This window comes from Theropithecus gelada, chromosome 1, assembly GCF_003255815.1.
Source record: "Theropithecus gelada isolate Dixy chromosome 1, Tgel_1.0, whole genome shotgun sequence".
NCBI classification, from domain to species: domain Eukaryota; kingdom Metazoa; phylum Chordata; class Mammalia; order Primates; family Cercopithecidae; genus Theropithecus; species Theropithecus gelada.
In genome coordinates, this window is record NC_037668.1 from 143,788,254 (window position 1) to 143,802,373 (window position 14,120).

At 45.2% G+C, this 14,120-nt stretch overlaps 1 protein-coding gene across 1 annotated transcript in view; it reads left to right on the forward strand.

Moving 5' to 3' along the window:
- Positions 1 to 2,557: 2,557 nt before the first annotated feature.
- The window catches only part of DUSP10 (dual specificity phosphatase 10), a 40,767-nt gene continuing 29,204 nt past the window's right edge, over positions 2,558 to 14,120 (forward strand). Inside the window, exons 1-2 of the mRNA XM_025367027.1 lie at positions 2,558 to 2,753; positions 4,954 to 5,807. Of these exons, the coding sequence (XP_025222812.1) occupies positions 4,997 to 5,807 (811 nt within the window). The 5' untranslated portion in view covers positions 2,558 to 2,753; positions 4,954 to 4,996. The remainder of the gene's footprint in view (positions 2,754 to 4,953; positions 5,808 to 14,120) is intronic.

Below are 14,120 nucleotides of genomic sequence, written 5' to 3' on the forward strand. Positions count from 1 at the left end.
ACCTGTTGATCTTCAAACATTTAAGAACCAAATGGTGTGCCCTAAGCATTCTGCTGTTATCAGGAGGGTGAATGGATGTGTGTGTTGGTGTGTGGATGAAGAGAGGTGTAAACCAAAAATAAAATTCTAAGCTCCTCACCCCCCTTCCCAGGCAACCATCTGAATGGACTAATTTCTGAACCAGGACTCTTGTAAAATTTATTCTGAAAGACTGGTCCAGGCCATGAGGGGAAGTGAGGGTGGGATGCGCCCCATTATATATCAACATGGATTTTAAGTCTGAAAGAAACATTTTACAACCTATTCTCTCTGAACCTGCTGCCTGGAGACTTCATCCGCATAATAAAACTTTGGTCCCCACAAGCTCTTATCTTAATCCAGTCATTCCTTTCTTTAATATCAAGTCTTTAGACAAACTCAACCAACTGTCAACCAGAAAATGTTTAAATTTACGTATAGCCAGAAAGCCCACCCCCTCCTTAGAGTTATCCAGCCTTTCTGGACCAAACCAATGTATTTCTTAAATGTATTTGATTGATGTCTCATGCCTCCCTAAAATGTATAAAACCAAGCTGGACGCCAACCACCTTGAGCACGTTCTGAGGACCTCCTGAGGGCTGTGTCACAGGCCGTAGTCACTCATATTTGGCTCAGAATAAATCTCTTCAAATATTTTACAGAGTTTGACTCTTTTCATCGACAGATGTTACAGAAAATCCTCTCCTATATAAGACTATCAGATGTACGTGATGCCAGTTGTAACACTGGTGTGAAAAGCTGGACTGGGGGGGTATGTGCCTGCATGTAAGTGGAAGCGCCCAAAGATATTTCTCTTCACAGCTCATTGAGCATAGCTGACCTGCCAGCTAGGGTCTGACACCTGGTGATTTCAGATCTGCCCTGAAAACAATTACATGAATATGCCCTGCTATTTAGTATACTATTAGGCCTGGAGTCTGAAGTAGACCTCCAAACCCCATTCAATCAGGTAAGGGAGAAAAATGATAGCCCAACATTCCCTAGTGCTCATAATGTATTATTCCATTATAATTATTTCACTTTTTATCTCTCCTCTCACAGATAAGAAAAGAAAAAGCTCTACTTCTTTAGGGTTCTTGGACGTAGACTCTCCACAGTTCATCTGGGGTTGTTCATCTCCACTTCTTTTTGTATCCCAAGGCAACTTTCCTGCAGTTTCCCTAACACGAATATTCTCCGGACTAGGCGCGGGGCGACTTGCCCCGCCCCCCAGTCGTCTCCCGGGATGCGCGCTACGGCCAGCTACCTGGTGCCGGCCAAAGTTAGGGGAGCCAGGAGAGGCGGCGTCGCCTCCTCCACGCTCCTCCGGCCCCATTCAATCTAGCTATTTGCACTCGGCTCTAGCTCTTTTCCGCCCAGCTGCGGCTGCTCCAGAAGCGCCGGGCTGGCAGTCCTGGCCTCGGCAGGGGCCGTGAGGGACTGTGGGGGGAGGATCGGCCGAGGCATGTGGGGCGGGTGGGCTGCGCGCGGCTGGCACAGCGCGGGGACCCAGCGCGCCAGGCGGGAAAGGGGGAGGTGGCGGGGGGGACCAAGCCCCGGAGGGGCGGCGGGCGCGTAGCGGGCTCCAGGACGCCCGGCCAGGGGACTGGCCTCTGCACCGCTGCTCAGGGCGCGTCCCTTGCCTCTGGCGTCGACTCAGGCCTCTTCCTCCTAGCAGCCCTCAGTGGCGCCGCCTTAGTGCTCCGGGTCGAGCCCCGGGAGAGTTAGTCTGGGGACGACAGGGGCGTGACCAGGGCGCGGAAGTAGGTGAGCAGGAGGGCGGCGCGCGGCGGTCAGGCCGGGACAGCCGGAGGGGCAGCGACATCTGCGGGCCGGCGGGAGGCGGACGCTTCCCGGGCGGAGCAGGGCTGTCCGGAGGACGCGGGCCGCGTCGAGGCTGAAGGGCCTCCCTGTCCGGTACTGTCAGCTGCCAAGCTCTGGCCCCAAGCGCGTGGCCCCGGACCTCGGCTCGGAGCGGAAGCGTCGCCCCTGCCTGCGCGCTCACGTTGGTCCTAGCGCAGAAGACCCGGCGAGGTCCGCGAGTTTTGGCTTAGGGTTTGTCAAGTCACCTCGAGCGACGCGGAGAGAACCCGGCTTTCCCACTAGGGACGGTGATCGCAGTCTCTTTCCTTTAGAAAGTTACTCCTACACTTTTGATCATCCGTCCATATTAAGGAGGAAAAATAGCGTGGTTTGCCCCCGGGTGAGGGAGTGTTGGAGGATCCGGTCCAGTGGGAAGAGCCAGTTTTAGCGGAGCGGCGCGTCCAGTCCGCTGACGCTTCAGCCTGGTAAAGGGTTAACTGCATCCTGCCGGTTTGGTTTACAAGTAAATAGAGAGCAGCTGCTCAGCGCGGCCCCGGCTGGCTCTTTTTAAGTTTTTGATTGGTTGCCAATGACATCACCGCCCGTGTTATAACACCGAGGACCCAGAGCAGCGTCGGATAAACCCTCCTTAAAGAGATGAGGCCACGCCTTCTTCCCCGCCCCCTAGGCTGCCCATTGGTCGCGGGGCTTTGTGAGGTAGCGGTCGGCTTTGTCCGGATTCTTATTGGTCCAACGCGCCGTCGGTCGGTGACGAGTCCGCCCCCTCAGAACCTTACATTTACAGTGTAGCAAAAGAGAAAGTAACTATGTTGCTGCTGGAGATCAATGAAGCCAAGTGAATGGGGGTTGAATGTGAGAGTCCATAGCTGAAGCGGAGCGCCAGATGGTGGAGGACTACACTTATTTATGAAGTAAGTGGAAGTCACCGCGACTACTCCTGAGAGCCCGGGACTGGAGGTGGAGGATTGTAAGGCGGTGCTTGCGTGAGTGTGAGTGTGTGTGTTTGTGTGTGTGTGTATGTGTGTGAGAAACAGAGACAGACAGAAAAAGAGAGATGCGATGCTGACGGAGGAGCTACAGCAGGTAGGGTTATAAGGTTCCGGCTGTTGGCTCCTGCTGCCCTGTGCATTTACTCTCTCTGCAGTCTACTTGGATTTGGGGCGAAGAAAAAATGAGGTTTGTTGGGATGCTTTGCGGCAGTTTTAAATGCCCGGGGTTCATTAGTGCGCTGTGTGCCGAGGAGTGAAGGCGGGTGGCGGAGGGACGGGGGGATGTTAAGTGCTCCAGGAGGGGGGAAGAAGCATTCTCTAACCACTTAATTTTCTCTCCAGCTCTTGCCTAGTGGTGGAAGGGAGAGGAGATAGCTCAGTATTTCTCCGGGAGATTTTCTGGGCCAGACTGAATGGTTTCACGGGCAGTATATACGCCCGACCCTCTGCTGCAGGGATGCAGATCTCTCTATACACTCCGTGCGTGCGTGTGTGAGCCGCGCACTCTGTGTGGAGGTGTGCGTCCCAGCGTGTGTCTCTGTGAACACGCTTATGCGTCCCTCTCAAAATAAATGGTCTGTTGATCCTGGACGTGTCCTACCAGGTAACACCATAGCGAAGACTTTTTCAGCGCTTGGTCCAACTGGGAAACAGTTATAGCTTCTGGAATAGTACTCGCTCTTCAGAAAAAAATACTACGCAAGGGAAGGGGGTTGGCTTCTTCGCTCCCATCCAAAGGTGGGTGAGAGAAACCCGAGTCGTTGGAGATCTGCCGACGTGATGGGTGCATGCCCCCGTGTGCGCGCGTGAGTGTGGATTCCGCCTGTGACACTTTGGTTCTGTGTCAGAGAATGGTGACGGTCGTGTGTAGACGGATGAGAATGGTGACGGTCGTGTGTAGACGGATGATAGATGGTATTTTTCCAGACAGCTCTTAAAGTTCGTTTAGGTGAGCGACTCTTGGCGTGGGGTTTGGTGTCTTTGCTGTGTGCATGTCTAATAGAAGAAGAACAGTTAGGAAGCCTGGGTTGTAGAGTGTCCCTGTGCCTACAAGAGGAAGGAGCCGTCTTTTTGCAGACAATATTTGAAATCAGAGATAGATCCAGTGGGCAACAATTCACTGCCCCTTTCAGTGGGTACAGGCTAATTGGGAGGTCCTCTTTATGGAGTTGGTACTCTTGAAGGGGGGATATCTGTATGGGATTGGAACCTTATACAACGTGGCTGCCTCCCATTGAGAGAAGCTCTGGGATGCACAGTCTGTGCCAGCCAGGGAGATGAAGAGGGGAGGTGAGCTCAAGTTGTCCTTTCCAGGCAGGAATGAGGGTAGGGGTAGGTGGGAGAGCAAAGGGTGATGGATCTGCCAGGGTTGGGGTTTCCAGGTTTCCAGATCTGGCTCCATGGCTTGAGATTTCGTTTTAGGACACCAGTTAGTAGTGAAAAGGGGAAATGCAGATTAATTTATAAGAGGCCAAAAGACAACATGTGAGGTTTTAATATGACTATGTTGTGCGTTTCAAAGGACCCAAATAGGATGGAAGGCAAGAATAGCTCCAAGTTAAAGAGATTCACTTAAGGGGATTTGCAGAAAGTTGACATCCACTCTGATGTATATTTAGCTGCTGTACATTTCTGTGAACCATGCCAGTGCTCTTGGTTGCCCCTTTGCCTTTGCAGCAAGTGAGGGAATTAACTGGCAAGCATGCAAGGGTGGACAAATGGGTCTTTCTCAGATGTTTGCAGTGTACTTCTGCGCAAGAGCTGAGGTTCAGAATAGATGCCTCTTAAGAGCCTCCCTTCTGTCTTCAGCTTTTCTAATTATTTGTGCTTATACCTTTTCTACAGCTGAACTTTTATGTAGTTCCAGGAAATATTCATTAACATTTACAACATTACATCCAAATTTAACCTTAGATTTAGCAACAAAATTGATTGGGGCCCTCAGGTTTGCATCCTCTTTGAATACATAAAAATAAGTTTCAAGTTTTGATTATGGTATGATAGAGGGCAATTAGGAAGACTTTGCTCAGAGGGATGCAAAGGCCTTTCCTAGGAATTGGATGAGACTGCCTTTTGTGTCACGTGACTTTATCCTTTCTTTCTCCCTTCCCGTTCTTTACAGACTGTCTTGAGTTCTTCTTGAATTGCCAGTTTTCAGCCTCCTCATGCCTCCATCTCCTTTAGACGACAGGGTAGTAGTGGCACTATCTAGGCCCGTCCGACCTCAGGATCTCAACCTTTGTTTAGACTCTAGCTACCTTGGTTCTGCCACCCCAGGCAGTAACAGCCACCCTTCTGTCATCGCCACCACCGTTGTGTCCCTCAAGGCTGCGAATCTGACGTATATGCCCTCATCCAGCGGCTCTGCCCGCTCCCTGAATTGTGGATGCAGCAGTGCCAGCTGCTGCACTGTGGCAACCTACGACAAGGACAATCAGGCCCAAACCCAAGCCATTGCTGCTGGCACCACCACCACTGCCATCGGAACCTCTACCACCTGCCCTGCTAACCAGATGGTCAACAATAATGAGAATACAGGCTCTTTAAGTCCATCAGGTGGGGTGGGCAGCCCTGTGTCAGGGACCCCCAAGCAGCTAGCCAGCATCAAAATAATCTACCCCAATGACTTGGCAAAGAAGATGACCAAATGCAACAAGAGTCACCTGCCGAGTCAGGGCCCTGTCATCATTGACTGCAGGCCTTTCATGGAGTACAACAAGAGTCACATCCAAGGAGCTGTCCATATTAACTGCGCCGATAAGATCAGCCGGCGGAGACTGCAGCAGGGCAAGATCACTGTCCTAGACTTGATTTCCTGTAGGGAAGGCAAGGACTCTTTCAAGAGGATCTTTTCCAAAGAAATTATAGTTTATGATGAGAATACCAATGAGCCAAGCCGAGTGATGCCCTCCCAGCCACTTCACATAGTCCTCGAGTCCCTGAAGAGAGAAGGCAAAGAACCTCTGGTGTTGAAAGGTAATGCCCCTGCTCCCTTCCCAAGCACAGTCCTGATTAGCCGGGTTCTCTTTGGGTTTTCTCGTAGAAGTGACAGCATTCTCCTTACCCTGGCTACCAAAGACCAAAATAGACTTTATTCTTGTCTTCCCTTCTATGCTCTTTATTATGTTGGTTTAGTAAGAAAAACCCAGCAGTACTGAACTGGAAGCCAGAAGATCTGGGTTCTACCCTTAATTCGGCTTCTAATTTGCATTGTGCAAGTCATTTCACCTCTCTGGGACTGTTTTCTCATCTTTCTAAAAAGGGGCTTTATATACACCAGATGGTATCTCAAGTCATGCCTGGTCTGCTAGCTCTATTCCAGTCAATCACTAGTTGGAAAGTTATTGTCTCTCAGACTTAACCAATGTTGATGGAACAGAGGAAGGAGCAACTATGGTGAACTACAAGTAAACCTACAGGTACCAGTTCTTTTTGTGGGAAATTCTTTCTCTTTTTCACCTTTCTGACCAGCTTGACTTTTATGTGGTTTATAAAGTGACCTTGAAGAAGGGCAGAGCTTCTTATTCTAAGGTTCCATATAAGGTATAAGTTCACCAATTACATCCATTCCTCTGCCAAGGCTCCAAGGGAACAGAGACGTTTTTATGAAACACTCCCCAATCCATTGTTTTTTCTGGCCTCACCTGACAACAGTTGGCATCATGGCTCCTCCCAAGATGGAGTAGTGGGTCGCTTGCCCCAGTATACTGAATGCAGAATAACTGAGATTAGTGGAACTAAGCTCCAGCAGAAGGAAGTATTCACCCAGTCTTCTTGGAGCACCATCCATACCGTGTTGCCTAACCTTCCCAAGTAGCCTGCATCCTGTGTCCAGCCTAGTTGCACCTCTTTGCCCTCAGATACTGACTTTTGGGGCACCGTACATCACTCTCAATCAGCATCTTTTACCTGGTGGTGGTAGTGAGAGATAGTCATCTTCTTCTCTCCTCTTGTGTTGTGAGCCAAGGTACACAGTTTCTGGGTCACATCTCCAACCAGTCTCCTAAAGTGTGTTGACCAAAGGTGTTGCTGAGTTTGAACACATTGCATATTTAAATTGCAATAGGCCATGTGGGTGAGCAAGTTAGTTATTTTGTCTCTATGGGACAGCTTTGCCATTCTCCTTCTTGTCTTCCCAGTGAGGCATTCTGCCTTTTGTTAAGCAGCGTTCTGGGAACTATAGTTCTGAATTCCATTGACACAGTCTCCTTTTCCCAACCTCTACTCTCCTCAAACTTGTCCTCATGGGGCTCCCCTACCACAAAGGCACATCTGTCCTTAGAGCTGGTGGGCTTTGCTGGGAAGGAGAACATGATGGAATTGTATGTAGAGAGTTCCAGAAGCTTCCAGGCATTTCCTGGTGGTGGTGGTGGTTGTGGTGGTGGGTTTTCTTGAGGTCACAAATATGTTCAGATTTCCTCGCGTAGCTCTGTATTTTATTGTTTCTGTATTCTTGTTTGGTTGACTTTGAGCGATTCCCAGGATATTTACCCTGCTATTGTCTTACCATAATCTTGGTGTGTCTGGCCTCTTACAAATGAGAAAATCCTACCTAGGAATTTCCCATTTGTAATAGTTTGTCTTGGGGAGCAAAGAGGAGGATAGCTAATGATCTTGATGATCTCCTCATTGCTCATGCAGAGCAGGTGTTCACAATTAAAAGCAAGTCTTTTGTGTCTGCATGATTTGAGGAGAGGAAAAAACACGGATCAAGATGATCCTAGACCTCCTAATCATGACCCTAGACCTAGACCTAATCATGAGGATGATTAGAAGGAGTTGCGGACTCTGCTCTCTATTTTGCAGCGGGTGAAGTTGTGGATAGGGGTGACCCGTCAGTCACTGAAAAGTGAATCTCCTGGGTGCTACCTGTGAAAGTGGGGTGCCTCTCTCCCTTTCCTGTGGATGCAGCTGAGATTCCAGACAGCCTGGGCTTGTTCTTCAGTGTCAGAGAGTAAGATTGCCTCAATGGGGCGGGGCCGGACACACTGCTGACCTCACCACTGGGCGCCCTGGGCAGCCACTGCGAGGCCTCGTCATTTTTGAGTTGGTGAGACACCGCGTTGGTCGACTTGGAAGACGCTCTGGTGGTAGAGGTTAGATTATTTGTAGTTTTGGGGGCCTTTTCTTCAAATATCTGGGAATTTCATTGAAAATATGTAGTTCAGGAGTGAAGGGGTCTATATTCTACTTTATAATTATCATTGTCATTTTGGTATCTTTTGGGAGAACGGCCTAAAATTGGGACCAAGATGGAAAAGAAGGGAAAGGAATGGGTCAGTATTAGAATGTCCTTCATAATCCTTTCAACTTGGGAAACCAGTGATTAATACCATAGCACCATTGTGGTGAAAGACGGGGTGGGCATTCCCCAAAGGCATGACCAGCAGACTTCTCCCAAATTTTTGAGTGGGTCAAGCAACAATTCTGGTCTGGCTTCTCCTCTCAGATTTATTTGAGTAATCCCCTCCCTTGGTGATAAGATTGTATTTCAGCAACAGGGGTAGTGGTACCATTTTGGAAAGAGTAATTTTTGTAGGGAAGTTGGTGGGAGGGGGGCATAGTTAGAACATAAGGAGGAAACTTCTAAGAGCCTGTTAATTTATTTTCAGAGATTTCAGTACAATCTTGGGTAATTTATGGCTGGCCCATCTGATGCTCTGGTTTATGTTTGTAAACACTGGTTGCTACCCTCCCTGTCCAAGCTCCTTGTCCCCCTGTCTCCATGCCATGCTCTCCATTTTTGGTGCTGTCTGTCAAGTAGAGCGGCTGCTAACTTGCCATTTTAGTAATGCTGTGTCAGGCTGGGAAGAAACCGATCAGAGGCATGGCAGCCCCTGGGATTAAGTTACTGTTCTAATTTACGGTGCCCTCCCTGTTGTGACCTATGTTAGAATCCATGTTTTAGTCTCATCTTCTGAAGAATAAATGGCATCAGACCTGTGCTTCCCTTCAACTTGGTGAAAATGATCCAAATGAATAAATATTTAGGGATTTGTGAGGTCTTTGAAAGAATTATATTCTGTTTTACTCAAAGCTGATTTTTAATCAACTAAAACTTGCTTTCTAGTCAAACTGAATAAGAAAGCTAAACAATTCTTAAAATTCTTTTAACAATTTTAAACAATTCTTAAAAATAAGAAAGGTAGACCATCCATAATGAGAGCTATCGTTTTTGCTATCAAGATTTTTGGGCTCCCTTTCTTTTCAGTAAAGCTGGATCCAGAGAAATAATTTGTCATTTACTTAGGTAGGAAAAAATAGTCTACTGCCCCTTTTTCTTAAAGACAATACATGCCTCCAAAAATGTTATTATAAACATTTTCAAGCATATAGAAAAGCAGAAAAGTGTGTAATGAACACCCATGTACCTGTCAACCAGATTAAACAATTTTATTTTTCCTATTTGCTTTCTCTTTTCTGTTGAAATATTTAAAAATATAGATAACGTTTTAATGTATTTACGTATGTTTAATGTTTAAACTTAATGTTTCCAATTCAATAAAGCTAGAAATATTTTATAGTATACTAAGAACAACATTTTCACTCCTAAACACTTGAGTGTCATGTACCCATTTTTAAGTGCTTTTCAACCTAGAATCCCTCTGTGACTGATCGGCAGTCTGGTCTACAGAGGAGCTTCCCTCCCTGGGAGTGGGAGGGCTCCAGGTGCCTCCTTGGGGTCTGTATCTCCCCCTTCCTCCCCTGGTATGTCAGAGCCCATGCCTGTACTTGCTCTATGCTATTGTAAAACAAATAATGACCAACTGCTACAATCTTTATAGGCCTGCTCTGTACCAAAGGCCTTTACTGGGGAATGAGAGAAGAAGAGGGAGATGGTTTAAGAGGATGATCCATGGGGCGGATTTGACCATGCAGTGAGTTAGGCCTTTATACTGTAAAATTTCATCACTTCTTAGAATTGAGCACCATAGATTGCACACTTTTCCCTAGTTGAAAAGGATTCTGAAATATACTCTTGTTAGCAATGTAGAGTTCTATGACAAAGTGGATGGCTAGGCTCAGAAATCAGAGACCCTGTGAAAAATATTCTGTTTCTGCCTTTTCTGGGGGGATGGGGAAGGGAATAAAAGTCTCCCCTTGTCTCTCAGAGATGTTATAAGGATTTTTAAAAAGGTATCTGAAATGAAGACGTATCTGCATTCACAAACGTGCTGTTGTTATTCTGTGCCTCTGGTTAACATCCAAGGCTAAAATGTCAAACATTAGCTTTGTAGCAAATGATGGGGAAATCAAGACAGAACTTTGGATCTAGTCAGTCTGAATGCTAGTCTTGGCTCCCCTCTTACTAGGTATGTGCCCTTGGGCAAGTTGCCGAATCCCTCAGTTCCTTAGTTACCTCATTAACAAAAAGAGATTATAACAATAGCTGTCTCAAAGTGTTAGTTTCTGAAATAAATGAATTAATGTGTGCAAAGTGTTCAGAACTTTACACACATACATGGTAAGCACCCCATAAATATGGTAAAATGTTGTTGATATTGATTGAAAGGAAATGATAGTGCCAGTAAAAAGGCAAATTTTGCTCCTAAGGAGTACAAACAACAAGCTAGGTATAGTAGAGTGTGTGTTGCTATGGCCTAAAAATAACTTAGTGACTGTTAACTAATTTAAGTGGCATAGAGTTGGAGTGCCAAAGTAATTGCAAAAACATACTGGGCCAGGAGGCTGCAGTAATTTGGTATATCCCATAATTATTTGTTTTAGGAAAATTTGTAAAAACATAATCTGTCCAACTAAAGTCCCATAACAAAAGTATAAAACTTTCTAGCTTTGCTTTTTGTTACTTCTCATCATCTCATCAGGAAAATTTATTTTTGGAATAAGGATTGTGGACTGACTATAAAAGGGTAGATAGAAGGAGGGGTGAGCTGGTTCCTGAGCCTGGGGTTGTGAAGGGTTGGAATGTGAAGAAAAAAGGAGGGAAGGAGTTGAATGGCCTGCTCCTGTCTTTCAAGAAGTCCTGAAACCTCTTTCTGAACTGCTATACTGTTAGTTGGCTGTCCTCTCTCTGAGCTGTCAGGTACACTCTCCTGCTTCCTAATTTAAGTGTAGGTGAACAGATAATAGAAATGAACTCTCTCTCCCAGCCATGTTCTTGCTTCATCTGTTCCTCATTCACGATGTGCTCAGCAGCCTGAAATTTTGCTCACTCACACCTGGGTTCAAATCTAGGCATTTCCATTGACCAACTGTATGCCTTTAGGCAAATCAGGGGATCTCTCAGGGGCCAAGTTTTCTTCATTGTAAAACAGGGACAGCTCCAGCATCCTAGGATGAAATGAGGTGACATAAAGTACCTGGCATTTGATGGCCCTCAATAAATCAAGCCTCTGGACCCTGCTCTCCTCTCATGCCCTAATGTAAGAACCGCTTACATTTCAGGGGTCGGGGGTGTTGGGGAGGATGGGCAAGTCGTTCTAAGCACAGTACTGTGGGAGCATGTTAAGTATGAATACTCTTGCCCTTACCAATTCAGAACATTCAGCTTGTCATGGACAAGTTCAAGAAACTCTTCTCCTGGCAATAGTAGATATTATTTCAGATTAGAAAAAGCAAAGCAGGGGAAGGAAACTGAATAGATAAAGCACTTTGCCTAATTCTGTTTTCAAAATGTGTGTATGAGAGAAAGGAGAAGGGAGAATGGTGAATATGTACACTTTCCTACTTGGTCCTTTGGGCAAACCCATCTGGAGGTCTGACAAAATTACAAGAGCAGAAAAACTTTCCGTCACATATTCCTGGTGCATACACCCTCAGGGACTAGGTGGGAGCTTTTCACCAGTAGCAAAATCTAGCTCCTTAAACCCAGCATTATCAGATCAAGCCCCAGCATTGCTGAAGAGCAGTTTGGGCATGAATGTGTGATATATCGGAGTGCTTAGGCAATTTAATCCAAGTTGGTTGAAAAAGATAGACTACATACTAAGCAGAGAAATTCTAGTTCTAGGAGAGGTCATCTCACCTTTGTGGAATCAAAGAATCCCAGCTTTGAGAAGAGCAAGGAACTTTAGAGGGCCCCTAATCCAGTAGTTTTCACTGCAGGCTGTTCGTTGGTATCACCTGTGATGCCCAGTTCCTGCATCCACAAAGCCTGATTAAATTGGTCTGGGGTGCAGCCTGCACATCAAGATTTTTTTAAAGCTCCCGAAGTGATTCTAACAGGCAGCAAAGTTTGAGAACCATTGATCTAGTCCAGTATTCTCATTATGCCACTACAGGAAAGGGGCCTGGAGCAGTTTATGACCTGTCACATGCATGACCTTAATTTTGGAGATTTGGTCCTTAATGTTAAAGTAGGTCTTGCCAGGTTCAATAGATTCAACAGATATCAACAGATTGATGTATTTGTATGTATTATTATTTAATAACAGCATAATCTAATATATAGCATAAAATATAAGATAATTAACATTTTTTAGTACTGATGCCTTTTTTCTTGAATTTTGAGATTTCAATTCAGAACTAAAAAGACCAAAGTCTAAGGACTTTCAAAACCAGGAGTTCATGGTCTATATATTTACCTGGATATTATAATATGGACCAAATATTAATGTTGATTTAATCTCTTCGTCTAGGGAACCTAGTGGTTTAAGCTGTTAATCTAGTGGTTTAAGCTGTTAACAGCTATCAAAACAGATTTCGAAACAGGTATCAAAGAAGCCCAACCATCTTAGGCTTCTAGGGACTTTTTGGTAGGTGGTCTCCACAGATGTACAAACTTGTGGGTAGAAGAGATTCATTTGTTTGTTCAATAAATATTGTTGAATGCCTTTGGTGTGCTAGGCACTAATCTGCAGGCTGGGGAATTTGCATCACAATGCTTATTCAAATACAAGAAAGACAACATATATGGATGGGACCAGGCTTCCAGATCCTTTCTGTCTTGAAAATCATGTTCATGTTTGTATTCTTCATCCTCTTCCATCACACAATCTTATTTAGGGAGTGTTCATCTTCAGGAAATTTTGTTCTGTGAGGCACATGTTTGTACTTTTTTTTTCCTTTTCCTTTTTTAAGAAATAGCCAGCTGGGCGTGGTGGCTCACGCCTGTAATCCCAGCACTTTGGGAGGTCAAGGCAGATGGATCACGAGGTCAAGAGATCGAGACCATCCTGGCCAACATGGTGAAACCCTGTCTGTACTAAAAATACAAAAATTATCTGGGTGTGGTAGTGCGTGCCTGTAGTCCCAGCTACTTGGGAGGCTGAGGCAGGAGAATTGCTTGAACCTGGGAGGTGGAGGTTGCAGTGAGGCGAGATTGTGCCACTGCACTCCAACCTGGCAACGGAACGAGACTACCATATCAAAAAAAAAAAAAAAAAAAAAGAAAAAAAGAAATAGCCTGGCCTTTTCTAAATACATCATGGGCCAATAGGATTTCTTTCCAATGTCTTGATCTGAAAAGAAATGATTTGCTGGTTTTTAATGAAAAAATAAATATATGTGCCCTCTCTGCCTCAAAAACTCAGGGCTGACAAGTCTCTGTGTGGGAGAGTGAAACTTTAATTTTGACCCCCCTTATTTTGTACATGTTGCTGATAGGAATAAGGGCTTTGTTTATTTTCACTACATACTCTCTATGGAAAGAGGATGTGCTAAGCAAACAAGCATTGTAAACAATATTTCAGAGGCAAGGTTTTGGCCTGCTTTAAAAAAAAATGTTTGCAAGTACAATTAAAAACCAGTATAAGGGACAGGCGTGGTATGAAAACATGTCTCCAAGATTTCAAACCTGTGCTGTTTCCCCTAAATCCCCTTCGAGGAAGATTTGAATCCCTCTTCAACAAATTTTCATTGATTATGTTTCTATTATATATACTGTAGACTCTGTATTCACGAGTGTAATCATACTAATTCAGAAAAATATAGGAAGAGAAAATGAGTATGACCTGTAGCCTGAATTTCATTATAAAAGATTTAAAAATCTATATTTTATGTTAAAATTGATGTAATCTTTTAATTATGAAGTCTTCGATTCTTTAGATGTTTTCATCCATAACCCCAGAATGAGATCTTGGCATCAGTTTTTTCCAGGTTATGTGTACATCATCTATTATTACTTAAAAGTTCGAGTTACATGTACATATATAGAGAGATACAGATATATATAATTTTTTATTCATTCTAGTCCCCCACCCAAGCAAGACCCATATTTTATGTAACTTAAAAGAAAACTTGAGCATCTGTTTTTGGATAAGGAAATGAGCTGTTCGGGCCTAGTGCTTTCATATAAGATAAAGGCTATTACCCTACGCTCTGCCTCTG